At 38.5% G+C, this 27,478-nt stretch overlaps 1 protein-coding gene and 1 long non-coding RNA gene across 4 annotated transcripts in view; one reads left to right on the top strand and one right to left on the bottom strand.

Annotated features, from left to right (window-relative positions):
• Nucleotides 1-27,478, bottom strand: part of SNX13 (sorting nexin 13) — a 119,020-nt gene that overhangs the window by 54,779 nt on the left and 36,763 nt on the right. The window contains exon 1 of one of the 3 annotated variants that reach the window (XM_027738945.2): nt 12,537-12,816. The exons of 1 other annotated variant lie outside the window; for it this stretch is intronic. In XM_027738945.2, coding sequence (XP_027594746.1) covers nt 12,537-12,548 — 12 coding nt within the window. In that variant the 5' untranslated portion in view covers nt 12,549-12,816. Of the gene's footprint in view, nt 1-12,536; nt 12,817-27,478 lie in introns of those variants that run through there. One more of the 3 variants, XM_027738944.2, reaches the window with a different exon arrangement.
• On the top strand, nt 12,827-23,096 carry LOC120324719. The gene is made up of 3 exons (XR_005566227.1): nt 12,827-12,938; nt 18,774-18,976; nt 21,364-23,096. It is a non-coding gene; the product is annotated as an uncharacterized LOC120324719 (long non-coding RNA).

Raw genomic sequence — 27,478 nt, 5'->3', positions numbered from 1 at the left:
TGCCTGTGATCTTTACAGGGAGGAGAAAGTGGAAAAAGGTGGGTTATAAGACATCTGATAAACAATGATTACTTTTCTTAAAATAAATCCATTATATTTTCTATGGAGATACCACACAATTTCACAGCAGCGGCTGTGTGCCAAATAGTTTGGGCAATATTTAATTGATAGAATCAGCTTTAAAAAAATATGCACAGTAATCCAGTATCTGTTTTAGAAAATCTCAGTAGCTTCAAACAACCACCACCCCACAAAAACAAAAAGTGAAACAAAGTAAAAGTGCCTACTTTTTGCAAATACAAAACCGTCAAAGACATAAAGATATAAAATAAGACAAACTACATAAAATTATGAACATTTTGGAACTGCACACTGCAGCAGCAGCTATTGAGCTTTTTTTTGTTTTTCCCTAACAACTCATTTAATGTAAACAGCAGACAATACCTTCAAATTTTATACTTAAAAAAATACTAAGATTTTTGGTTTTACCACTTGATGACTTGCTTGAAAGCATCAATAAGCAAATAATTATTTTCAAGCAAACTCCTCAGACTCAGTAGTTTCTTCTAAACAGACTGATAAACCATATGTTTCAATTCATATCTGCAGGATGTGTGATTTTTTTTTTACTGAGAGTTTAACTTATATGTGTTTACACATATTTTGCATATACATAAATATTATACACACACAAAATCTACTACTTAAGTTTACTGTAGAAAGATCTAGTCATTAACTTCTAAACAACGTGTTAGGACTTTGGCTTCCTCAGGCTATAACATCAGTCATCCAAGAGTTTTGTTTAGTTCTTTAATCCGCTGGTGATATTATATGTGCTATTTGACACTTGCAGCACAGTTTTCAGCAGTATCCCACTAACTTTAAGATGAAACTGCTAGGGATGCAGTATAGTGGTTTACTGTGTTTTTTTATGCTTTTAATACTACATACCACAATCTAACGGTTCCCAAATAAGCAACATTCCTCATCTAGATGAAAAAGTTACTTTAAAAATACTACACTAGAAACATAACCTTAGAATATTTTTATCTAATACTAGACCAAATATAAAGATTGACATGATTCTGTGATACTTGCCTTATTAGGTCAGGATACAAATGTCAAAGAGCATAAATGGAAGAAAATAATTTATATTATCTATCACAATTGCCAGAAGGAGTCCTTCAGTAATACTCACCCTCCTACCCAACATTCAACAAGTTAACACTCAACAAGACTAAAAATTAATTTCCAGCTTATCCTTGGTGATCAGGCTATTGTCTCTAACTAGTCAGTTATGTCACATATCTTTGTAGAATTATTTTGGTAAATGAAATAACATGGTTTAAAAATCCCCATCCCTCACCACTCCTGTAAGAAAGAGTTTTTCTTTTAAATCACTATAAAGGAGGAGAAAATCTATAAGTAACAATGTAGTGTTCAGAAGGAGAAAACACACTGAATTTCTCAGTTGTAATGTCAAATGGCACCTTGACTACAGGCAGTACTGCAACCGCTATCATGGAATCCAGAAAGCCAAAGCTCAACAGAAAGCCAATATAAAGATTTCCCAGACTATACCGGCACCAGAGGAGCTTTAGTACAATATCCCACAGCCTCCTTATCACAAAATTCGTGAGGTATGGGCTGGATGAGTAAAGTAAGTGGAAAATTGACTGGATTGCTGGATGCAGAGACACCATCAGTGGTGCAAGTTCAGTGCGCAGCCAGTAAGTAGGTGGGAAGCTTCAAGGATCAGTATGAGACTGATGATGTTTTAGGTCTTAACAATGTGGGTGATGGGACACAGGGAACTGCCAGGAAGTCTGCACAGAATACCAAAGTGGGGTGAGTGCTCAGTACACTGGAGGATTCAGAGGGGTGTCAACAGGCTAGAGAAATGAGTTGACACGAACCTCAGGAAGTTCAACGAAAAACAAGCACAGGTTTGTATCTGGGGTGGACAGAATACCCTGGGCCACAATACAGTCTGGGGCCAACTCTCTGGGAAGCAGCTCTACAGAAAGGGACCCAGAACTGGGCCATAAGGTGAACATGTGTCAGCAGTGTGCCCTCATAGCAAAGGCGGACAACAGTATTCTACCCAGTATCAACAGAAATGTCACCAGCAGGTCCAGCAAAGTGACCCTTCCTCTCTATTTGGACACTCCTAGAGTCCTGTGTCCAGTATTGGTCTCCCTACTACAAAACAAATCCATCTGGAAACGAATGTAGAATATCCAATTCCACCACAAGGGATGTTGTGCTAAAACAAAATACATCCATATAATGAAGCCACATACTGGCTATACTGGCCACCAAGAGAAGGGTAGATTTAGAAAGGTTGTTGGTGCTCCCAATTAATATTCTGACCCTCTTTCATGTGACTGAGAAGTAAAACAATTTTTAAAAGTATTATCCCCTTCCTCCACTCCTCGATGCTCATCTTTATCTTTAAAAATATACAAGCAAGAACAGTAGTCTCTACACACCTACCATCAACATAATAAAAGGCATCTACTACCTAAGCACTGGAATCTGAAGAAAGAGCTACCAACATTGTATTCACTGATTTTAATACTTAGGGGGGGTCGTTTTGTTCTTTTAATTCCAAGACCTCAACCAGTGCCAGCATCATGAACTAGTTTCATGCTTGCAATGATCACCTCTACACTATATCTAATTTCTCTTGTCAAAAATTTACTGATAGTTCCTCAACATTTTTTACAAGTATGTAGTACTTTTTAATCAGCATTGTAATTAGCAAAATATAAAACAAAATGGATATAAAAATAGAAGAACTTCAAAGCAGAGTATGCACCATAAAGAGGCAGTTTTCAGTACACAAATAACAAACAGATCCCAAGCTGCAAACTTAGTACATTTTTAAGAAACCTAAATCCATTGACAGAATACTAGCACCTTCCTCCAAAAACTGTGGTGCTACTCCACTGCTTCCTTCTCAAGTTTAAATTCAATAAAGTTCTTTGTCTGTCATACATGTTCTCCAGTTACAAAACAGAGAAACTCTGATACAACCACTATTTCACTGTAAATTCCCAGTGGTCTCTGAGAGTACATCCAAACTCCAATAAGGCCAAATTTCCTATGAAGCATACTTACTGGGTGAAGACAAAAATAACCATGGAAACAGCTGCTATACAAAATGACATAAACCTCTATAAAACTAGAGTAAGCCTCAAAACTTCCAGTTCCTGGCAGCTGTTTTTCTGGACAGAATATCATCCAGTTGCATAAAAAAAAAGCAATAGATAGAGACTAGTTCAGTGTCACCAAGTTATTCAGCAGTTCACAATATTCAAGGAAGACTGCAACTTTAATAAGCAGCTGATGTCTAACTCTTGGCAGAATGGACAGTGCCAACACAAAAAATCAGCACTTTGAGGGTATGGCAAAAAATGTCCTTACTTAAAAGTGGGGGGAGTGTTTAAATATTATTGTCTTTTTCCAATGGGATAAGTGTAATGGGAATATAATAAAAAGAAACCAAATCTTCCCCCCTCATGTATTTAATATCCTCCTTTCCTAATCCCTCTTCCAGTTCCTATTGCTTGTGTGCTTTACCCACTCACTTCCAAGAGATATTTGCCTCACCATCCCTTTTGGGAAGGCATACTTGCTTTGTGCATGGCCTTCGTGGTCCCCTATGCACTTCTGCCTTTTCCTGAATACTGTTACTGAGAAAACCATTGTCTGCTGCCTGTGCGACTCTGAGAAATTTCACAAGTTTTATCAAGTGATTTGCTACAGAACGCTGCTCACAGGCACCACAATGTGTAGCTCAGAAGCAAACAGGTAAGTGTTAAGTAGGGTGGAGCCTCCTACAATTTCTTCCAATAATCTGTTCCATAACCTCTGTCCATCTGACCTCTCTATGGAAACAAAAAGTCTGCTGAGTATCCTAAATGAATCTTTTAGCCTCAAGTAGACTTCTCCTCTCTCACAAAAAATCTAGGCCCAGAATCACCATATCAGCTGGATATCTCTCAGGTGCATATACTACCTCTCCCACTAAGACACTGAAGAAGGAAAGAAAGCGTGAATATCTACAAATAATGTTTATGTAGAGGGACACTTCTATGAACTCGCTGGAACACTTCATTCTCAAACATCAGGGCATGGAATATTCCAAGATATTTCAATGAATTTGAAGTGGGAGGGGGAAAGGAAACCACAGAAATGGTGCATCAACATTTGCCACTTCAAGATAATAGACTGAAACTAATTATAGATAAAACTAATTGAGTCATTTGAGTATCCAGTTCTTAGGGCAAGTTAACAGAAGATATCTAAAAACTTGAATCAATGCCACTTGGTCAAGAACAAAAAAAGAAACCTCACCAAAGTGGAGCTACCAAACCTTACTCATAACTTTTTCTGGAGTCAGAGATACATTCAGAAGTCACAGAAGGACTGATGACATTCCTTGTTTTCAAAAGGACAGGAATTATTTTGGATATTGATTCCCTTTAGATCTACACAGAAGGAAATGCAGACTAGCACTACACACTCCTCTAGCGCTGGACCGTGCAGCTGTTGATTTGGCACCTTCTCCCTTGTTCCCACCCTCGTATCTCTCCAGAAGGTTGGCTCACTAAGGCAAAAGAATGCAGTTGCTGTTTAGCTGTTAGACCTGATACAAGAAGAGTCAGACCAGCTTGTGCCTGGTGGGAGGGAGAAACCCTCTTTAGCAGCAGCCCAAACCAGATCCAGTCATGTCAAACATGAAGTGGCACTCCTAGCATCTCAAAATCCTTTATGCATGAAGGATATCTAAAGAATGACTATCCCAGTGACCGCGGAAGGAAAACAAAGATAAATATATAAGGAAAAAAAACAAGGAAGAAGGAAATGCACAAGAACAACAAGTAATAAACCAAAGAACCATACAGACAGCAAGGTGGAAGTATTCATAGAGTAACCCAGGCATACTATTCCAAAAAGCAACAATGCAATTCTTTTGATCACTGGAAAACAAAAAAATGTTTTGCATAATGCATCAAAAATTAGAGAATAAGAGAAATATGAGTTATGGGCAATTCTCTAGAAATCTAAAGAGAAAAATTAAGAAGAGTGCAAGTATCATGTTATATTAAGATTATTAAAATAGAACAATTATTTAAAAAAGAAAACAAAAAGGTATGAGTAAAATAAAGCACAATTAAAAGTAACAGTAATGGGCAATGGCAGACCATCATTACTTGGAAAATTCAATAAAGGAAAATAACCAATAAAGTACTGGAAGAACTTAGAAACATTTCTAGATATATTGTTTGCTGTTGGTCTCACTCTTGCTAATTCATAATATTCTCAAGAATGTTTTAAGCAGTTGTAGTAGTACAACTGTCAACTGAAAGACAGAAGACCAATACCATTTAAAGTACAGACCTTAAAACCAACATGAAGAAATAAATATAAAGCTTATTTCAAAGTTTTAGGTACATATGCAAATCAAATTAATGCAAGCATGAAGCACTAGCCTAGTGTTGTGAAGAAATATCTTCTTACCAAAAAAAGAAAATTATATTCATAAAAAACAATTTGTTTTCCATAAGAATTTTTAAATTTTATAGAATAAATAAACCATATTAATTACTATTTCATTATATGTACCATCAGATTAAATCTGTAATTCAGACATTAAATCACAAGACTTAAAATTTCCATACTATATGATTTTACTTTACAAAGTTGATGACATTTCAGTTTGTTAGCATTGTGATCAGAAATACTAATTTGAGTATATAAAATATAAAAAAGTATGTTTCTTCCACATATGTTAGAAGAGGTTAGATACCACAATCAAATATACTCTTCAATAAAAATTAAGATGTCTGTCAATAAGAAATACGCCAAGATATACTGGGGGAAGGGAACCACTCACATAGCTTTTTAGAAAAAAAGAAAAAAAGGAAAATAAGTCACACATCAAAATACAGATGTGATTTTCAAGCACAAATAGTTCCTTCAGTGGATAAGGAACACATATCATTATTACTGATCCTATTATTTTCGAAGTATCACAAAAATAAAAAAAATATTTTTATACAGAAATAAAAACATATGTTTCAAAAAAGTAAGCTGATACAATGTTATCAAACACTACAACAGTTGGGGAAACTCAAAATAAACAAAGTTTCGAGTTATTATAGAGGACATGGAGTGCAAAGGTTTAAGTTGGCCTCACATAGGAGGAAGGACTGAAGACTCAGAGACTGCAGCAGCAGCTCAGCAACGAGCAAGGCTCCCTCATCTCTCCAAATCAAATGAGATCATCTTGACAATCAGCAAGGCTTTAAAGCAACCACTCTTTCTACAGTTACACTGGTTGCATACTTGTTTCCCAAAGCATGTACACCACCAGATTTTCAACTCACCCTGCAGCCTGAAATGCCAAATGCTGAATAGAGGGTGACTGGGAACATCACACGTTTGTTCCTCATTGCCTTCAGTACCAATTAAGAGGTATGAGAGAAATTATCCCAGGTCTGAGGCACTGTTTCATAATCAGTGGAACTGCTGAGGTGAGAATTTCAAGATTCTAGAGTATTTTCTACTTGGCCTTGTCTAACAGCACTGACTGGAAGAGTGGAAATGCAGAGCATCCTACAGGACATGTAGCAATTCAAACTTCCTGCTCAAGTTCATTCCCTTACATCACAAGAGACAGCCTAACCTGCACTGCTTTAGAGGCACCAGCAGAAGCGTTCAGTACAGTCATTTCTTAGAATTGCAAAAATATACAGAAGAACAGGAATATATGATCTTAAAATAGTGACATTTATGAAATAATAGCATTCTGACACAAACAGATTTGATTAAAATAGAACTGGGATCACTCCGTTCCTTGAAGAAGCATGAGATTAAGGGAAGAAAGGCAGAGGAACAGACATAAAAAATAAAAATAACACTGTAACAAATGCACAACTGCATTTAGGCAGTTAATACTCTTCAAAGTACATTCCCAAACTCATGAACATTCTTGCAGAGAAAATGTGCAAGGCTCATCCACCTACCCAAAACTCCAACTACAACAGGATACTGAATTAAACATTTTAGACATCAGTGGTACCTGAAAACTTTTAACTAGGCCACATTGGCCCTCACTGGAATAAACACAGTGCTGTTTTTAACTGTGAAATAAAAAATAATTAAAAAAAACCCCAAATCACAGTTCTTGAAATTTAATATTTCTGATTCTCAAAAGTTCTCCCAAGTGAAGTTGCAGAAAGGACACCATGCAGCCATTTGAGGCATGAAGGGATTTAATGGGAAGCAAGCCAGAAGAGACAAGTTTATCTCCTCCTGCTGGCAACTAGTGGACTGACAAACTGGTGAGGCTCAAAACAAATTAGCCTTGTGCTCACTCTCTGAGAAATATGCAAAACAGCAGGACTGAACAAATATCAGTGTCACTGGTAAAATAGTTTCAAAAAAAAGTGCTGTACTAACTGCTCTGGTCCAGCTCTGTATTCTGACCTTGGAAATCTCTGATTTTTCATAGAATCCCATTTGAACAAAGCTAGTTACAAATCCGTAGGACTTCTTAAATGTTTGTAAAATGCCAATTAAAATACAGCAATAAATTTGACTCACACTATTTTAACTGCATAACTGAGATCATGTCCCCTTCGACATAGAAAACAACGTAACTTCTTCAGAAAACCATCTCAGCGCTCTGACAATTTTACACAACTCCTGCTTTAGAATACTTGTGATCTTTAACAGGTATTCCCAAACTCTGACAGGGTAGGAATTGATCTCTCATGCAAAACAAATGGCAGTTATAAAAGGAGTCCCCCTAGCTGAACATAACTGTCAACTATGCTTACTCACGTTAAAAATAAACACCCATTTCACCTCATACCTGTAAATCACAATTATGCATTTATCATTTTAAGGTATGATACTATAGAAATTATGTAAACAAGGTTAGAGTGCTCTTGCTAAAGCTTGTCAATATGTTTACTTCATGAAATAATGCCTCAGGTTTTTAATTCAGAAATCAGACATTACTTTGGCAGGGGGAGAAGAACAAGCAGTTGGGCCCAAGATCACAGTGACTTTTGCTTCTTGAAGCTTCTTTCTCATGTAACTGCAAGTAACAATTGCAATTGATTTTTCTATCATTTCAGCCTTGGTATTCGCAGCCAAGCAACGGGGGAAAGTGCTAATGGGACTTCTAAATATTAATTCTTTAAGTGGTGCAAATAACTTAGATATAACCCCAATGGTTTCTTGTTTCTAATAATAGCAATTCTCTCAATGCTAGTTCAAAGGAAAACATGCTTTGTCATCTTTGTAAGGGTGGGGATAAAAGGACAAACATATTTAAAACAGAGATAATTCCCTAGAGTGCAACCAGACCAAGGAAATCATCATGGAGCTCCTTCAGCTCTCTAACCAGACAAGCTATTAGTATTTTTATTGAAGTAAGGAACTTCACACTATTCTTCTTCCACACAGCTTTGGGGAATGGTCCAGACTGATATTTTAGAGTTGTTGCAGAACTCTGCATTCAGTCTCAGCAGTTTAGGCCCAACTGTACACTCTAAGAATAGTCCTGAGTGTTTAAACACTATCTTTTACTAGTAGTCAGCAAAATATTTAAAAGCAAGTACTTGGAACATACAACAACCATTCTTTTCAGAAGATTAGTTTTCTTAATTTTACCATTCCTCACATAATTTTAACTCACACTTTACAAAATATGGAGATATTAAAAGAGCTGCCATAGCAACAATTAGGGACAATGCAGACCTCAATTACAAAATATACTGAAGGAGAAAGAGGATTTTTACTCCCAAAGGCTTGCAACTCATGCTCCCACTAGATCTCATCTAGTAAAATACTATCACTAAAGAAAGCCCCAGCATACAAGTTTCACAGAAGGACAGAAAACTAATTTCTTTCAACGCACCGATAAATCTCTACACATTTGAAGCTGTCTACCAGCAGAATATAGTTCAGATACATGAAGCATCCAAGCAATTTGCCACTGCCATGTATCAAGGAAAAGAAAAAGACAAAAATGCTACAGTACATCATGCAGTTAACTGTGTTCTGTGTCTTTCAGAGCTGGACTAACATACATTACAATGTGCTACTGTTGCAGGAAGGCTAATTCACTATTATTCTAAAGCAAGTTAAAACAAGCTGCTCAGTCAACCTTTATTCTTAAAAATCAGGCTAATTTACTCAGTTTTGCTCAAAAGCAGTTCTCAATGGCTAGTATCACAGTCTAACAAAAAAAGGTTTGTTAAAGAGCTCTTAAAATGTAGATTGTTTAATGGAAAGGAAATACTGCATGTAGTTAGTGAATTATCTTGACAGATGGCAATAACAAAAAATACTAACACGTCAGAGCTCATTTTGCATGGCTCACTTTTAGTTGTGGATACAAAAAAGTTTTCCTACTTCATCAAATTTCAAAAATCTTTCCAACCATCACTGGTACTGCAACAAGGTACCCTTGCTAAGCTGAGAATTAAGTTGTCAAAAATTTAGCTGTTGATAAATTCTGAAGAAAGTCCTCACTAAGCATCTCAAAGCAGTTTAATGAGTAAATGTAGGAAAAAAAAAAAGAAGAAATCTACTCCTCACTTTACATAAAGTGCCTTCTTCAGAGGTAGCATGGGCTGCAAATGCAGACAGCATCGGCCATCGCTTTGAGAGACATTCTAAAACTTCTTGTAAATTAAGTCAAAATCCTTTTGAATGTTTGTTCCCATCAGAATTTAAGACACTATTGACCACCAAGAGCCAAAGTTGTAAAACACCAGCTGCATCACTGTAGTCAGGGCAGTACAAGAGGCCAGCAGGACAAAGATGATTGTCCGAAAACACAAGAGACAGACCATTGCAACTTGTGTCCATCATGGCCTCGTCAGACGAGAAAGTGCTGAGACAGTAAATCACATGGAAACAGGCCACACTGGGTCTTGAAAAGCAGAGGAGACATCTGATGAACAAGAAAAGGGGAACAAGTGAAAAGACACAGAAAGGCCAATGCAGCAGACTAGGGAAACGCTCACTTGCAGCAGGACTTGGAATGCATGCAGATATAGAATGTATTCAACATGATTGCAGAAATAAGTTTTGGTGGCCAAAATAATGAAAAATTGAGAAATGGCATTTGCTAAGTAGGCAAATAAGTGTATGAGCTTGGCATCCAATGACATGATTTCTGAATGCAACTAAAATAAGATGGGCAGTAAGGGCCAAATAAAAAACACAGTATTTTTTTTCCTGCCAGGAAGTGCGATCTTCCCCTGAAATTACTGATTACAAAGTCCTAACTCTAACTGCATCCACACAAAACTGAAATGAATCTGCTAGGGTCTGCACACATGGATACAGTTAAAGGATGTAGGAAACTGACCTTGACAAACTCTAAGTTATATTTTAACTTCATGATAACAATACATGTAGAAACTGATTGTGCCTTTCCTTCGTGCTTAAATGTATTCAAGAAAAAATACTGTCTACATTCTTAAGTTATAAAACTTATGGATATGAATTTTTAATGGCTAAAAAAAAAAAAAAAAGTAGAGTGATCTTGGTCATTCTAGACAGTAGTAAACTAGACAAGGCCACAAAAATCCAGCACCAAAAACAAGTGCACTGTTTGCAGTCCACCACACATTCCATTTCAATTTTCACATATTAAAAAAAAAAAAAAAAAAAAAAAGGAGAAGAGGAGAAATACATGTATCACTAGACTTGAAACAATCTGCATCTTTGTCCAAAGTCTGGTCACGGTTCATGTTTTAGCTACCAAGTTGCCACTGGAACACCCAAAAAAGTGTGCTGGAAAAGGACTCCTCCAGTTCACATCAGGCAGGTACTCCTGACAGGCAAGAGCTACCTGATTACCTGAAGAACTCCCTACAACTGCTTTTCAAGCAAGCAAAGCCTGCAATTTTGCTTAAAATTTAAAATCATGTCCTTGGCAGAGACAAGCCTGGAATACTTTACCCTGAAGCATTTTGTCTACAAATAATTTATATACAGGAACTAGAAAGACATCAGAATCCTCCTGACACCAAGGCTAAGTGTTATAACTTGTCATCACACATGTAATTACTAGGTTTTACCTCAAAAAGCCAATGGATCAAGTGTCATCCACACTGCTATCCACACTATATCAGCATTATTAGAAAAAAAAATTCAGTTCCCAGACAATAAAGTGTCTTGGATAGGCACACAGAGCCATCATCAAAAGGAACAAACAGTCCAGTATGAGGCACTGACCCAGAATGTTCTATGCCACCCTTAAAATAATCTAAATTACTATGGCTAATGCTTACGCGTCACACTCACCAACTCTTTTTAATGGACATTATTAATCTTGACCACCCACCAAATACCCTCAATGCAAAAATAGGTCATGTATTTTTACAGGTTTAACTCACTCCACAAATTTTACCCTCCTGGGGAAATCTGAGAGCTCGTGGCTCTACAGAACCACTTTCTTAATGCCCTAAAACTTTTAACTGATGCAAATTGAAAGGTAGAGGATACTTTTTACTGTCGTTCAGGAAAGCAAAGCTAAATTTTTCAGGTGTCAGAAAGCAAGCCTTCACCCTGAAAGACTTAAGACAAATCATTTTTGGATGAATAACCTTCACTGGAGGATAAAATGGCAAATTATAAAACACGGGTAATGCAATCATCATGTTGGAGAAGTATTTGCACTCCAGACACCTTGCTGACACAATAAAAACAGAAAATCGAGTGGTCTTGGTAGAGGAAAATAGAAAACGGGGTAAAGGCTCATTCCTAGCAACTAGAAAGCAGTGGCAGATAGTACTGCCAGGTTCCCCCTTTTAGAGTGCCTTTGGACACAGCAGACATTTCTGGCCCACGCTGATCCTCAAATACCTGCTTGCCTCACAGCTGAGCTGCCCGGCTGCTTCGGGACGGAAACCCCCCCACCGGGGAGCGGCGAGCCAAGTTCTAATGATTACCTACTGCCACGGATTCCGCGAGCACAGCTGAGCCGCCCGGCTTAAGCCCTCCAAGGAGAAAGCAAACACGGAGCCTTCACGAAGCCTCCCCGGAGGAGGCCAGAGGGGCTGAAGCCGGAGCGGTCGCGCGGGGCCCGGGCGGGGGCACCTCCCGGCGCGGCCCGGAGCCCAGGCGGGTTCCCCCCCAGGTGCGCTCCGCTCCTCCAGCCACGGCCCCGCCGCGGGGGATCGCGGGGAGGACGGGCCGGGCCCGGCCCAGCTGCCGCACAGAGCGGGCACGGTGCGCCGCGCTCCGCCGCGGCGCTGGAGAGCCCCACTCCCATCTCGCCCTGCCTGGAGAGGAGGCAGGGTGATAAGAGGGTCCCGGCGCTGCCCTGGGCGAGCCGGCCAGCGCCTCTGCCCTCCGCGGCCAAGGGGGAGGCTGCCCGCCGCCCAGGCAGCTCGGAGGCCCCGGCGGGCGGCAGAGCCGCGGCACTGAGCGCTGCCCGCCCGGGTGGGCGCAGCGCCGCTCCCCGCGCTCCCGCACCCTGCCGGCAGTGCTCTTACCTCTGTTAACATTATTATCCCGCTGCGCTGCGGCGGCGCCTCGGCGGCTCTAGCCCCGCAGCATGGTGAAGCCTGGCGGCCGCGCGGAAAGCTACCCCGCACCCCGCGGGGAGGCGAGGCGAGGCGAGCGCCGCCAGCCCCCGCCGCCGCCCCGCTCAGCGCCCGCCCGCCACCGCCCCCGGCACGGCCGCCACCCTCGCAGCCCGGTCCGGAGCGGCCGCCATCTTGGGACGGCTACGTGCGCCGCCGCCGCCGCGCCCCGCCCGCCTTGCGGGGCCGCCCCTGCCGGGGCCGGGCTTCGCTCCCGGCCGGGCCGAGGGAACCCACCGACACCGCCGGCCGACGCCGGGGTCCGGCGGCGGGGCACAGAGCTCGAAACGCTATCGTCGAAGGCGCTCTGCTGTATGTTGGGTTGTTTTTTTTTTCCCCTATCTCCCTTGGTGTGACCTGTCTCAGTGCTCTTCGGTACCAGGCAGCTGTTCTGCGGGCGCTAATGGAAATATTTTCTTAAATTTCTGACCAAGCAGCATGCCTCTCATCCATCAGTGACGTATACAGCATTGCGCGTCGTTCCCTGCTGGAGATGTTAAGAAAGAGCACATGTCCTACCTGGAGCACATGTCCCATGAGGAGCGGCCGAGGAGGCTGGGGTTGTTTAGCCTGGAGAAAAGGAGGCTCAGGGGAGACCTTATCCCTCCCTAAAACTACTTAAAAGGAGGTTGTATCCAGGTGTGGGTCAGCCTCTTCCCCCAGGCAACTAGTGATAGGACAAGAGGACATATTTCTTAAGCGCCGTGGGAGTTTTAGGTTGGACATAGGAAGAATTTCTTCACAGAAAGTGTGCTTAGACATTGGAATGGGCTGCCCAGGGAGGTGGTGGAGTCACTGTCCCTGGAGGTATTCAAGGAAAGACTGGAAGTGGCACTTAGTGCCATGGTCTAATTGACATGATGGTGTTCGGTCATAGGTTGGACTCCATGATCTCTGAGGTCTTTTCCAACCTAATTGGTCCTGTGACTCTCTGAAAGAGACTTCTGTAAGTCTGTCACCTACAGTGCTGTTAAGTAGTGGCATATAAAACCACATCTCCTCAGAACCAGAGCCGTGCCTGCCCCAGCCCAGTGAGCCCTGCTCCCTAGGCAACGTGCCCTCACAGCTCAGTATTTGAATACATGGAAAGATTCCTGTTTGAAACTTGTTGCTCTTTCTTTAAACATAGTTCTGTGGGGTTTCGGTTTTTTGGCTGCTTTTAAACTAGACTTTAAAATTATAAAGTTAGCCTTAGGTGTATTAGGAAAGTAGAAACAAGATGGAATATTTTTTCTGCATTGCCAATAATACAACATGCACAGCAAAGAAATAGTAGTGGTTATCAGGAAAGATGGAGGAAAAGCAACACTACTATTATAATGTGAAGAAACCCAACCTTCTTCAATTGCAGTGTTTTTTGTCCCTGAGTAAAAGAAAAAGATCTGTTTCCTTGCAGAAATGTGAAGCACATTAAGCAGGTCTTAAGGCTGGTGGGTTTTGTCAAAGTTCTGTAATTTTCTCAGGGATTGTTAAATACTTAGAACTTCAGGGTTACCCACTTCTTAGTTCAGCTGTTAGTCATGTGAATCAAAAAGAGCAGACCCTCAATATTCATAGTTGTTTATTTCCTATTCTAAATAATAAAAAGTACTTTTCTAAGTATCTAATATGCTTTGTACTTCTGAGTCTATATTTTGGAATGTTTTATGTTAGCATTACTCCTTCCTCCAGGGTGATCCCTCAGAGAAAATCCAAATCTCACAACACACACAACTCTAAACAATAGGCTTGACAGTAACAGAACCAAGCAGTGGTCTTGCACATGGTTTTTCACCATCTTGATAAATTAAAAACTGTTCAAAACCATTAAGCAATGGGAACTGTAAAAATACCAAATCCATTGTATTGCTTTGGTCCCCTAACATTTTGAAGGTGCTTATTTGGAAGACAGTCATATTTGAACACAGCTGTGGCTCTGTGTTCATGGCTTTCGTCACACTTCAGTTCAAGCAGATAATGCCCTGTGCTCAGATCTGTGGTAGAGGAAACCCTGAAGGTACACATAAGATATCAGAGTGGTCAGTAAACCATCAGTAGTGTAATTATGCAAAAACTTCAACACGTACTTAGCTAGATAGAAAATAGAATCAAAATACTTAAAGCATCTACTGGTCAATAAATACATCCTCTGGGCAAGGGACAGTACCATGAACTGATAAGATAAATTACCCAGTACATAAAATGTAAGGAGTAAACAGGAGGTAAAAATCTCATTCTTTTTATCAATATATGTAAATGATAGTAGTTGAACCAAGGTAATTGTCTAGCAAAAGAAACTGTCTCTTGGCACCATATTTCTTTACCTTGTATGTTTAGACATAGCAGTTAAGGTTTTCAAAAGAAATAATCCCCTTTGAAAACTTTTTGCAAAGCTGTATATATCCTGTGTGCTAGATGTAAAAGAAGAGCAAATGTTATGCAAATATCCCAGCAAGATGAAGTCACAATTTGTACTTTGTACTTGAGTTTGCCTCTACTCCTGCTTGGGACTTGGCAGCCCAACAGTATACTAGTCTGGGAAGCACCTTTCATTCTGGTACTGCTGGAATAAACCTACCAATGCTTCTACTGAAAACTGTTCTCTGATTTTACACCAGTCAGCATAGCCTTAATATTATTCAAAATTGTTACTAATGCTAGAATGCTTTGTTCTAATTTTTGGTCAATAGCACCTCAACTTCAAAAGGGAAAAGCAGTGTAATTGCAACAGCAGGAATGAGGCTTTGAGGGAGGACTGAACCACATAAAGGTAGACCCAAGGCAGAAGAGGGGGCAGCATAATAAAGGAGAGGTGAGAAGAGGCAGCAGATTGGAAAGAAGATGATATGAAGGACTTCTTGAAAAACTGCTGGGAGGAGCATAAAGGAGGAAGAGAAAAGAAAGCTTCAGTTATGTTGCCTGTTCCCATTCTTAGAATAACTGAAAAAATGTTCAATTATTTTTCCCCCGGGAATGAGAGTTTTTTCTAAATGAGTATCAACAGGTCTGGAAACAAAGCTTCAACAGAGACTGAAAGAATTATCAATGGTAGGCCATAAGCACTAGAACACTTATTTGTTTCCCTGACCCCATCTTCAAGTGACAATAACGCTATTAGACTTGACGAGTTATCCATAAGAGAGTTTTATCCATTTTATCTTCATGCATTCAATCCATACAGCTTTGGACTGGTGGTGCAAGAAGCCAGCATATTAGCACGAGTGGAGCAGCCAAGTTAGCACCACACTCATCCAGGCAGAGCAGCATGCACCTTATTTTTCATGTCACTTCCACAAACCCACAAACATGGTGTGAAGAACTGTGTTAGGGCAAGTATTTATATCTGTAGTCAAATGCAAACCTGGCAGAAACTTTTTGCACCCAGTCCTTAAAATACTCACAGAATTTTTTTCTCTTAGGCCTAGACAAATGCTTAACTCAACTAGGAGTACCCAAATACTGATGGCTGCAAATACATTCATATTTATAAAACAACTACCTTTTGCTAAACATCCTGGTGGTCTTTGCATTCATTACAGTTTTCACTGTCTATAAGCAAAAAGAGTTGTCTGATGGTTTAGATCCACACTTTGAAATCCCACTGCAGCCACTGGAAGCTGTGGGGCTATCTACTGAAATGATGGATGAATGCAGCACTAAAATCTGAAATAAAGCAGGAGGAGATAGGGATAGCACCATCAGGCTCTACACCCAGAAGTTTATAAAGATTTTTAAAGTAAAGCATAGCAAGTGCACTAAGTTAAGAGACAAAAATATAGTTGTGAGGAGGCGGATGCAACACACAGAAGCAGAGGCACAAGCAAGATAGAGCAATAAAAAAGCAACTGTGCCAACTTGCAGCGAAGAACAAAGGAGCGCAAATTATTTTCCAAACCCTGAAAGGAGGGCAGTTCCACAACCTAAATAACTGTTAGCTCACTAGCTTATGAAAAATGAAATCAGTGACCTAATTGCCCTAATGATAACCTCTGAAAGAGCAGTAACCTGCATTTGGAGAGCAAATACAAGAAAACAAGGGAAGACTAAGGAAAGGGGAAACTACGGCAGGGTTGGGGAAGGGACGGACTGAATGAACAACAGACCAATTTTGCTTTACTAAGCAGTTTCATGAAAGTGGCTACAAGACTGTTTCTAATGTCATCAGCAAGCCTGAACTTCTGTACCTTTCTCTACAGTCTAGAAAGATTTTTTACAGAGTTATTTCTGAATACTGTAAATTAGTTCTGATTGCCATAACACCTGATGTAAACCAAAATTTGTCTTCAGTTCTCTTGTTTAAGTAGTTTGTAGCTCAGGCTAGTTTGTAGCTCTGGTTGGAGTTTGCACAGAGTTGTTTAGTTTGGGATTCACTATTTTGGGGGCAAAGGTGAGGTGAATTTGTAGCATTAAATGTTTCAAGTGTTAAGTCTTTACTGTTTAAAAGCAATTCTCTGTGATTGCATTCTAATACATTTCAAATAAGATCACATGACCCCAAAAGTCTACCTAGTAATGTGACTGAAAGGGGAACTCAAAGCATCTTTTATGTGTGAAATTTGAATATTCCATTATTTCAGGATGTTGCCAATTCTAACCTTTTTGGTCTGAGCTGCCTGATCAGAAGTTTTGTTTCTGATCAGGATCACAACTGTATAATTTCCAATTAAAGATTTCACTTTATGTATTCTCAACACTCACCTGAGATGCAGCACAGACAGAAAATGCAAGGGTACATATGTGAGAGGGCCATTTGAAACATTATACTGTGAATGTTGGGCGTTTGATAAATAATTACTGAAGAAGCATCAGCTTTAATTCCTGCTTCATCATTTGCAGTAAGGATGCAGTATCTCCCCAATGTTCATGTTCTCAGAATTGTTTACTGGAGGCTTAAATTTCTTTTAAAGCTTCTGCCAGCTTACGTATCTTCACTGTAGTAAACTTTTTGCTATTCAAACAGCTGTCAGCAGCTAGACAGACACTGTTTCCCTTAGCAGCTTAATCCTAGCTGTCTAAGTAAGTATTAAAGATAAACTATATTTTTAATACAAAGAAAACGCTTTCAAAATGACACTGGTGTCTTTTTCAGAAGTCTATCATGACATGACTAGAGTCATGTCAGAATTGTAACATAGATGTTAGTCATCAGCTGCTTAGCTTCTGGCTGGGGATTTTTTGTGAAAATAATGTACACAAATAGAAGGCTTCCTATGCTATTTGTACACTGCTAATATAAAGGCGAGCAAGATAGAATACAACAAACTGTTTAGAAAAGACGTCTTAATTCTCAAAATTCCTTTGGAAGCAACCAAAGCAATTCTTTATCTGAATGATACCATAATTTGAAGATAAAGCTTGACCTGGTATCAGCAAATACCTGTTGCAAAAAGGTTTGTCTTCTGAGATTTCAACCCTTGAGAGTATCTAGCAGGTAGATCAGCCTTTGTGATGGGCCCCCAGGTCTGAAAAGTACCTTTTCTTGGTATCCTCTCAAGCATGGAGAGGATATATGCATTTTTGCATATATGCATTTTTAGAACATACTGCAAACAATTTGTGTACATGGCTTTTAGTTTTGTTTGGTGATGGAGTCCTAGTGGACTCAGTTTATTTTTCTGGTAAGAAGAATTTGTTTGTATCATTATATCATTGTTATCCTTCCAGGCATTAGGGGCATTAGGTGTATATCCCAAGCAGGTGTTTGGGCCTCAATTTTACATAGTGATTACAGTGATACTGATGCTTTGATTAAATGTTACAACAATACAGAACTTTGCCAGTGACTTAAGAACAAAATTAAGATATTCAGTGGCACGGAGAACACAAAATGGGTTATAACTAAAACACTTTGGTAGGAAATACTCAGTTAATAAAACTAACAACTAGTAAAAGGAAGACAAATAGAAAGCAAAGTTATTCAATATGCATTAAAAAATTTAGCATCATTTACCGTGTTTGTATTCTGCAAAATTGGTGTCTATTGTGTACTCTTTACATAAACCCAGATGAAGATATCATCCTGAGAAGTCTGAGAAATCTAGCTAACTGTATTGTAGTTAAGACATGGTATAAGAGGTCCTTAGTTAGGAAATACTTTAAAAAAAACCAAAAACTGAGCAGAGGGGAATTAGAAGTGATTCTAAACTTTCTTTTTTTTTTTTTTTTTAGGTTATGTTTTCCACTGAATCCTAAATGCCTAATCCATAAGCAACAAACTTTCTAAGAGAGTTAATCTGCTTATAGGGGGTGGATGTGGGGGAGAAAATGAGAAGAATTGAATAACCAAGAGCAAAATAAATACGTCTGCAGTATCAGCAACCTCAGGTGTTCAGAGCCATTAGCGAAGCTCTAAGACTCATGCCATTGGAACTGTAAGTTGTTTAAATTTTCCATGTCTCCTGAACCCCTAAGAAGTAGTCAAGTCATATTTTCAGGCTTTGCTTTGCAATCATAAATGCTACAGACTCTTTTAAAAGCTTACTTCTTACCTTTCTTCCCTTGAGCATCACTGATGTTTGCATCTTTTCTCTGTGTGAAGGGCTTTATTAGTGCTGTATATACTCTCAGGGTTGAAGCTTTAGTCCTTCAAGGCCACTTTGTAAATTGCCTTCATTCCTCTGGTTGGTTGTTTTGCTGCCCACTTACAGCAGTTTGTTTATAACACATACTGATGCAAAAAACCTCTACAAAATGTAGAGATTTAATTTAATTCTTGGAAATAGCCACAATAAGTTCAAACTCCTGAAATGAACTGCTGCTTGTAATGCATTAGGAAGAGGACAACACAGAGGAGTACAACAATCATTGCTTATTTGAATGGCATTTCCTCTGGTTTTGTTAAAAACAGAATACTCTCCCCTGTGTACTTTACAACACAAGTCAGTGTCTGCTCCCCTGAAAGAGCATTAAAAACTGCTCCTCTGTCAATGCCAAATTGTTTTTCATGTATTACAAGGACTACCAGATCCCTCCTTCTCCAGAAAAACCTGTTCCTCAGGCACTCCTCTTCCTCATAGTTAGACACACAGTCAGAGAGGCCATTATGAAGAATCTTTAACTGGGTAGATTTTATGTACTCAATGTGTAGTTGACTAAAGATTTGATACCTCTAATTGTTTCCGTGGTTTGTTTGCTTTATCTTCGACATTCTGTTTTACTCCTCAAATTCTTCACAAGTTTGGTTTTTTGCTTTTTTTCCCCTAATGTTACTTTTTGGAAAAAAAAAGAAAAATCTTTCTGATTGTGTGTGATCTTCCTTCACTTTACAAGAGGACTAATTATCAATTGTCCATTTCATAACTTTCCTCCAGCTCCCAAAAAGACAGGCAGGTTTCTCCACAGTTTATTGTGAAAGAATTGGAACAACGTATGCTTTTGACATGACGACATCAGCAATACATCTAAGGTCATGAAGGATCAGTAAAGGCATAATCTTAGGTATGCCTTTGCAGAGTGACTCACATACCTGAGTATTAATTCTTGCAGCAAAGGCATATCCTAAAGTAGGATGATGAAATTTTCTATATTAAATTCTACCATTTCTTGGTAATTCCTGTTCTCTCTTAAAATAGTTCTTCTGGAAATGCTAACTTGAAAAGGATTTGTAAGCCTAAAATGCATGTTTTGTTTTTCCCTTTCTCTTTGATGTCAGTGGGTTTAACAAAGGGTATCACTTTTTCTTCAGGCTGAGAATACAGTACTTCAGGCTTATTTATGTTCCATATTACAAGCAGTACAGATACTGCAGTCAAATCATTGCCTTGTATTAAACCAACAGTACAATCCCATGGATTTTATTTGGAAACACTGAATATAATCATCACTTGACCCAGACTACTCTGGAGTCAACTCTGAGATTGCAAAGTGACAGACTAAGCTAAAATCTCTTAAACAGCTATGCACAGGAGTCTGCAATGCAGTTTTGAGTTGAAATTCAGATCTGCTTAGTCATCATACTGATAGGAGATTTTGGATTTATACAGATAACTGCTAGAAAAAGCCTAATTTACTCCAAACTCACCAGTGTTTTGAAGGTGAAAAGAGAAAGGAGAAAAAATGTGTTCTGTCCAAGTCTGATACATTGCTGCTTTTGAAATTGTTATTTTGAATTTTTATTCACCTATTAAATTTTAAAATTGCCAGATAGGAGCAATACTAGATACCTCAAGTTCTTCCTCAATACATGATGCAATTGAAAACTTATGTAATACCCTCACATGTTTCCAGAGTTGAAACCCAAACAGCACCTAGTTCTCTAATTTAAGTTGCAAATTATTTGACAAAAGTGACAAAGAGCAAGGCTGGAACAGAGATTTTCCAGTTACAGAACATAAATCAACTGCACTACATCTTTTGTTGCTCCTTTCTGGAGCAGTCCAATGAACACACAGCTAGAAAATCTATCAGGAAAAAGAAACAAAACTAAGCTGGAATAATATACTTATTAAGCAAATTTAAGATTAAAAAAACCAAAACAAACCAACAAAATTACAGTCCCATCTACATCCAACTGTGGAAAATAAACATCTACCCTCCAAAGTCCAGTGTACATCTTCATCCATCTGTACTTTCTCTGCTAACTCAGTGCCTTTTTTTTTTTCTTCTTTTTGTTCCTCACCCTGCAATATCTGGAGATAATATTTTACTTCCATTCTTCCATTTTCATAGAGGGAATATACTTTCCCCTTCTTTTCAGCTCCTAGGTCCCTGGTGTGGCAACACCTCTATATTCCTTACAGAAATACTCTCTTTCTTACAGCTCAGCATAAATATGGGCTGATGTCTTCTGCTTAGCACCTGGGGAGAGTACCATCCCAGGGGAGTGAGCAAGCTCCAGGATTCATCTGTCTTCTGCCCCTCCCTCAAGCCAGAGAGTTTCTGTCTCTGAGAATATCTCCGAGAACGTGCTCTGGGATAAGGCTGATGGTAGCTACCAAAAGCATTTCTGGGTCTAATATTCTCACTAATGGGGAAAGGGTATATTTGCTCTGTAACTTTAAACTGTATAGCTTTTCAGTAAGTATGAAATAGCTTTAAATAGAAAAATCAAAGAGTTCACCATTACAGCAGGTCCTGTGGTTGGTTTTGTTGCTTCACCTACAGCTGCCATCTGTGAAGGCATGTGTCTGAGCCATGTGATGATGAAAGATTCTGCTGTAGGCAAGCAAGTTTTTGTCCTTCCTCTTGGAACAGAAGTGCTTAGTTATGTGAATCCTAAAGCCTTAGAAAACCAGAGAAGTAGAGAAGATGCATTTGTTTTCTGATACAGATACCCCTTGATTCAAACCCCTCTATTTTTGATACTAATGCTCTAAGCCCTCAAAAACTTTTGCATCTCTTAACTTCACTACTGCAATGACTTTTATAATCACTCAATGCACAGAACTAACACAAACATGTTAAAGTGTCTGTAGGATTGTGACCAAAGCACATTTAGATATCTTCTGCCCCCTGTCTGCTAATTAGGATTGGGTAGCTCTATTGTGAACCATGCTCCACAAGCAGATTAATATTTCAAAGGACATCATCAGTCTTCTCCAAAATCTGGTGATTTCCAGAACTCAGAAATCACTTTATCACTTTGGCAATCTGTACCCAAAAATAACTATAAAGAGACAGAGCTTTGTTCCACAAGGACATTTATTTCTGGGATGATAAGGAAAAAGACCTTTCTTACCTTAGGTGATAGATGAGAGTAGAATTTCATTAATTCATTGGGATGCACATAGCTAAGACTGAACTAGTTACACAGAAGTTGTCAAAGCCTTTGTAAACTCTTTCTTAAACCTTTACATTATATCTACAGAAAGTTCATTTGTGGAATGAATTACAATGAAGTGGAATGAATCTAGAATGAACTGGAGTTATGCACTGAAGCTATCCACAGAACACTTCCTGGGTTTTTTTTGGAGTTAGCACTCTCATCATGTATGTAAAGTACACAGCTGCTGATTAGAAGATTGCAAAAGGGATGCAGAAAGTCTTTTTAAACATACAGAATGAAATAGTGTGAGTGGCATTTTGTGATTTGTTTTCCAATTAGGAACGACATTTAATTTTTATGAGTTGAGCTGTTTTTAAGATAAGATTTTGTTGGTTCAGGTGCATATGCCTATAACTATGATTACTGATTGTAATTCTAAGGATTTTAGGCAGAGAGCAGGCCACATGGTCCCTTGTGTCTCTTTTCAATAGTCTCAATTTTAATGTGTGAGACTACGCTTAATGTACAGAAACACAACCCAAATTTATTTTTGGTTCCAGTTTTTATGTATTCCTAGATTATTAAGGAAAATGTAGGTTTTAGATCTTCACTGACTCCACTAGTATTGGAGGTAGACCTTTCTCTTCAAGAAGACAAAGGGAAAACAGAGCTTGTTATGCAGACCATAAATTGTCCTTAAGTCAGTTTTGAGTTATACAGGCATTAGCATTAATTTGAGTTTTTTTATATTGAAATCCTATGGTTGAACTAATAAAATGTATTTTTTTCATAATAAATATTTTAAGTTGTTTAGCTAAAAAAGGCAAAAATAACAAGGAAAATTCACTTTTTTTAAGTATCCTAACTGTATGAAATGCTTCACAGAAATAAGTAAAACTACATCTACACTGGTAACTTGCAAATAAGAGGCTGCAGCAATGGCTACACACTCACAATTAACCTGACACAAACTGACTGTCTCCTCCTGTGTCCAGCTGCTCACTCCCATCATCTTTCTTAGTGCTGGTACAAGCACAGAGGCTTTCGAGCAGCCATAGTCAGGCACGTCAAGCAGCACATGCACCCATTTTTGCATGTAATCTGCAGGATTTAATCAAATTAAACAGATTGTATAATCATGACCTGATTCTGCAAAACTGTAATTTGAAGTTTTGCATCTTAAAGAACTACACATATTAATCATGTTATAGCTTATATGATGCTATGCACAAAACAGGAGACCTATGGCAAAGAAATCTATTTCCACTTCAGTAGGGTGCAGCTGACAGGAGTGCTGTGGAAAACTGTGATGAGGGAATTAGTAGGTCGGATGTGTGCTTTTTATATAATATCAAAAATAAGTGTGCCACGAAGTAAAAAGAGGAAGGATAAGGAACCAGATTATTTCCCGTTTTGCTTTTAGAAAATTGTTTACTTTGAAATGCTTGCATGTCTTTAAAAAATGCTTTAAGCAAACTGCCTAGATTAAATCAAAACAATAATTATGATTTCATGAGTTATTCTGTATCTTTTAGTACTGAGGCTTTGATCTCTGACATGCTGTATTATATTAGTACTTATTACAGACCACCATGTTACTTGACAAATAGGGAATCTTTCCTTATGCTGGGACTTGCATATACTCAGAGTATCTTGCTGGGACTATAAAAATTATCTTTTTTTTTTCTATATAAGCTTAATGCTATAGTTCAATTTTGTTTTTCATGAGCAATAGGGAAATTTTCCAAACCAAATAGAGTGCCAGCCTTTCTTTATGTACTTGCTGTTGTATAACATGCAGATTACTGCTGAAGGGTGTGTTTCAAATTGTAGTTTCAAATTTGTTTTTATAAGATAACAAAATTGCCTGTGTGGGCGCAAATGTATGTGTGTGACTGCTGTATGCATGCACGCATGCATGTTTATCTCTCAGTTTTCCATTAATGCTTTCGAGCCCTTTGGCTAATTCCAACAAAATTAACTTAGGACTGTAGCTCTAAAAATAATTATGTTCCTACAAGGCTTGGAAAATGGCCAAGTAAAATAAGGAAATCTTATCAGTGTACTGGTTAAAGGAAAAGTTGTCATGTAAGTGCATACATTATTAGACAGTAGAGAATCCACCTTGAGGACACCCTGTATAAATATCTCATATGTGGAAAACAGGGACTTTCTTGGCTTATGCCTAAACTGGATGATGCGTGTTAAAATAAATTCAATATGCTCAGCTATCTGGTTTTACGTCTTCTTTCTTTACCAACCTTGGGAGTGTTTCCAAGTCCTCCATTCATGTGCAGCCTTTGATGTTACAGATGGTAAGGCCCTGGAATACCCAGCTTCATGAAACTACTTGAAGAGTTATAAGGGTACCTGTTGCCTCCATCCAGCCCGTGTAGATGTTTGTTGCCTGCAGACAGCAGCACCAAACAGGCAGAGCCCTCCTGCAGGAACATACATCCAACCCTGCTAACCTGTCTTCTATCCTCTAGGATCCCCTATGGTGTGTGGAAATACTGTGCAATCAGATAGATAACTGAAGTGTCTAAAGATAGATTTGCAGAAGCTTTTCACCCCATTTTCACCTGTGAAATCAGAGGCCAGTATCCATGGACTAGCAGAGACTTGGTGCTGCCAGCCACCTTTAAAGGTCTCCAGAGCACTAGATCTCATAGCTTAAAGGAATTGAAAGGGCAAGAAAATTTGCAGGGTGTGCTCCACTTGATACTTTACAACAGTTTTGTTGTTTGGGGTTTTTTTTGATTGTCTGATACTTCCAATCCAAATACTATACGGCCAAATAAAGGTTTATCCTTTCTCATTAGTCTCATATGTGTCTACGGTACTTTTGTCAGAGGTCTAGGGCTTACATTATCTTGATTTTCTGTTAAAATAAACAACATACACACACACACAAAGTTTCCTAGGTTTGCAGTCAAAGAGAAAGCTTTAGGAAGTGATATAGTAATGAAAAACAAATAAAAACAAAAAGCCCACAACCTCACACTTATAATAATAATCTAAGATTATTTGTAGACCAGTTTTATGATTCTGACTCAGGAATTGGTATGTTCTTGTATATTAATAGTCTGTCTTAACTGGACAAAGAAGTTAAGGAGGACATACAGAACATCCATAGCAACAGCAGTACTACAGTCACGTACTCCTTTCAGAATTCTTTTTGTTTGCATAGAAAAGGCAGAGGATATAATTCTATAAAAAAGTGTTCCAAGTTGTAATTTGGTCTTTTCTGGTTATTCTGCATGCAAATATATTCAAAATGCTTGATGAAGTACTAAAGATTCTTCTATACGAAACTGCATTTAACGTAGAAACTGGGAGAAGAGATTGATTCATTGTTTTTCTTACTTGAATTGATGGGCATTGATTTCACAATAGATTTTCCAGGTTCTGAAATGCTAAGAAAATGTAAGGACAACTATTTACCTCTTTTAAAGTAATTATGGAGACATTTGGGGAAGTAATCATCATCCATGCATGAAACTATTGCTTTAAAGGCAAACATCAGTAGCTTTTTTATGTAATGGTGTATATATATATACATATTTAGTAAAAATTTGGAAGCTTTTACGTAGCAAGAATTTGGAAGCTTTTATGGAGTTTAGGATCTTTTATGGAGCTTTTTGGGAATGTTGGTATTTCTAAAATATTTTACTATAGAAACTTGTATGGAACACCATTGATATATAAAACAGAGTCTAATTATAAACGTTAAATATCTGTGGATGCATTCCATAGTTCAATCATAAAAACATATTTATAGGCAAACTGTTTTATAACTACATATATATATTAAATACAAAGGCCAATATACACAATGTAGAAAAGTTATCTGATTAAAGGTACAGTTTCTTGTTATTTTAGTTAAGGTATGAGATTTCAAAATAAAATTATTGAGGCTCCTGTAATGTCTTTCTACAAGACTTAGAATTATAAAACTTAACATTCTTGGTAATTTTAAGTTAAAAAATTACTTTTAAACTCTAGTTATAAATGATAAGAAGAAAAATAAGCTGCCTTAAAAACTGGAGATTAATACTAAAATGCGGTTTTCAGTGGATTTATGATCTAGTGATATATTCTTGCAATAATCCCATGTTGCCCCAGGTCCATGTAGCACACTCATTTCAGAACTCTAGTCTTCTCCAAGACCTTTGCTGGCTCTGTCCCTACCAATATCTCCAATGTCCACCATGATTTGCAAATATAACCCAAAAACCCCAGCACCCCACATATCCTAAATCTATCTTAATTTTACTTGCTGTCTGTATGGTATGAGTAGCTCAGTTACACATGTGCTGGCTGGCCAGTGTATGTAGATCAGCAAAGCACTTCTACTTAATAGGATGTTAAATGTTTCCATTCTTTATGTCTTTCTTCTAATGAACATTAGTAGCAGCTCTTTTCTCTCTCTAGGTGTCATTTTTTTTCACTGAGGACATATACCAGCTATGAAACCTCAGTGTTTTTGTGGTCACTGATGCTACTGGGTTCCAAGCTGCCAGGAAGAGAACTTGAAGAAGAACCATTTCATAACCCTCATTTTCTGAGGGAAGTGCACAAAAAAGGAGAGCCAAAATTCAAGTTTAAAAAAGATCACAGTGTCTTCTGACTCTCTTCTGCATTTTTTCATAGGGGTTTTAACACAAAATCCATGAACAATTATAGAAAAGTAATTCTGAGCATGATCTTTCTGAAGCCTGTGAATTTCAGCCTGATGCACTGGCTCCTAAAATGATATTGGTTAAAGTATATGATTCTGAGCTGCTAAAAAGTGGGAAAACAACAAAAGCTGAAGAAGAATGAACCTATGAATCAATATGTCTCATGTGAAGTCACATCATATTCCCTGGATAAGTATTCCAGGATGACCCTTTACTGTATGGCTCCAAGCATATAATAGACTAGGCTGCCATTTCCACAGTAGTTTTGCCATCCCTAGATTGAGAGTACAGGGTGTCACTGATGAGCATTTCAGTTGTGAGGCTCATTCTACATTGTCTCTGTCAATCCAATTATAATGTTTATTCATGAAAATCTGTAGTAGTTTCTGGTGTTCTCCCAGGCTTCTAACATTAGTTCAGGAATACCGTAAGATTCTTTATTTTGCCAACTTCATAACAATCTGTCTGAATTAATCACATTATCTTCT

This window comes from Pipra filicauda, unplaced genomic scaffold (genome assembly GCF_003945595.2).
Source record: "Pipra filicauda isolate LSUMZ 115617 unplaced genomic scaffold, ASM394559v2 scaffold66_size7647185_pilon, whole genome shotgun sequence".
NCBI lineage: Eukaryota > Metazoa > Chordata > Aves > Passeriformes > Pipridae > Pipra > Pipra filicauda.
This window is presented reverse-complemented; position numbering and strand designations above follow the sequence as displayed.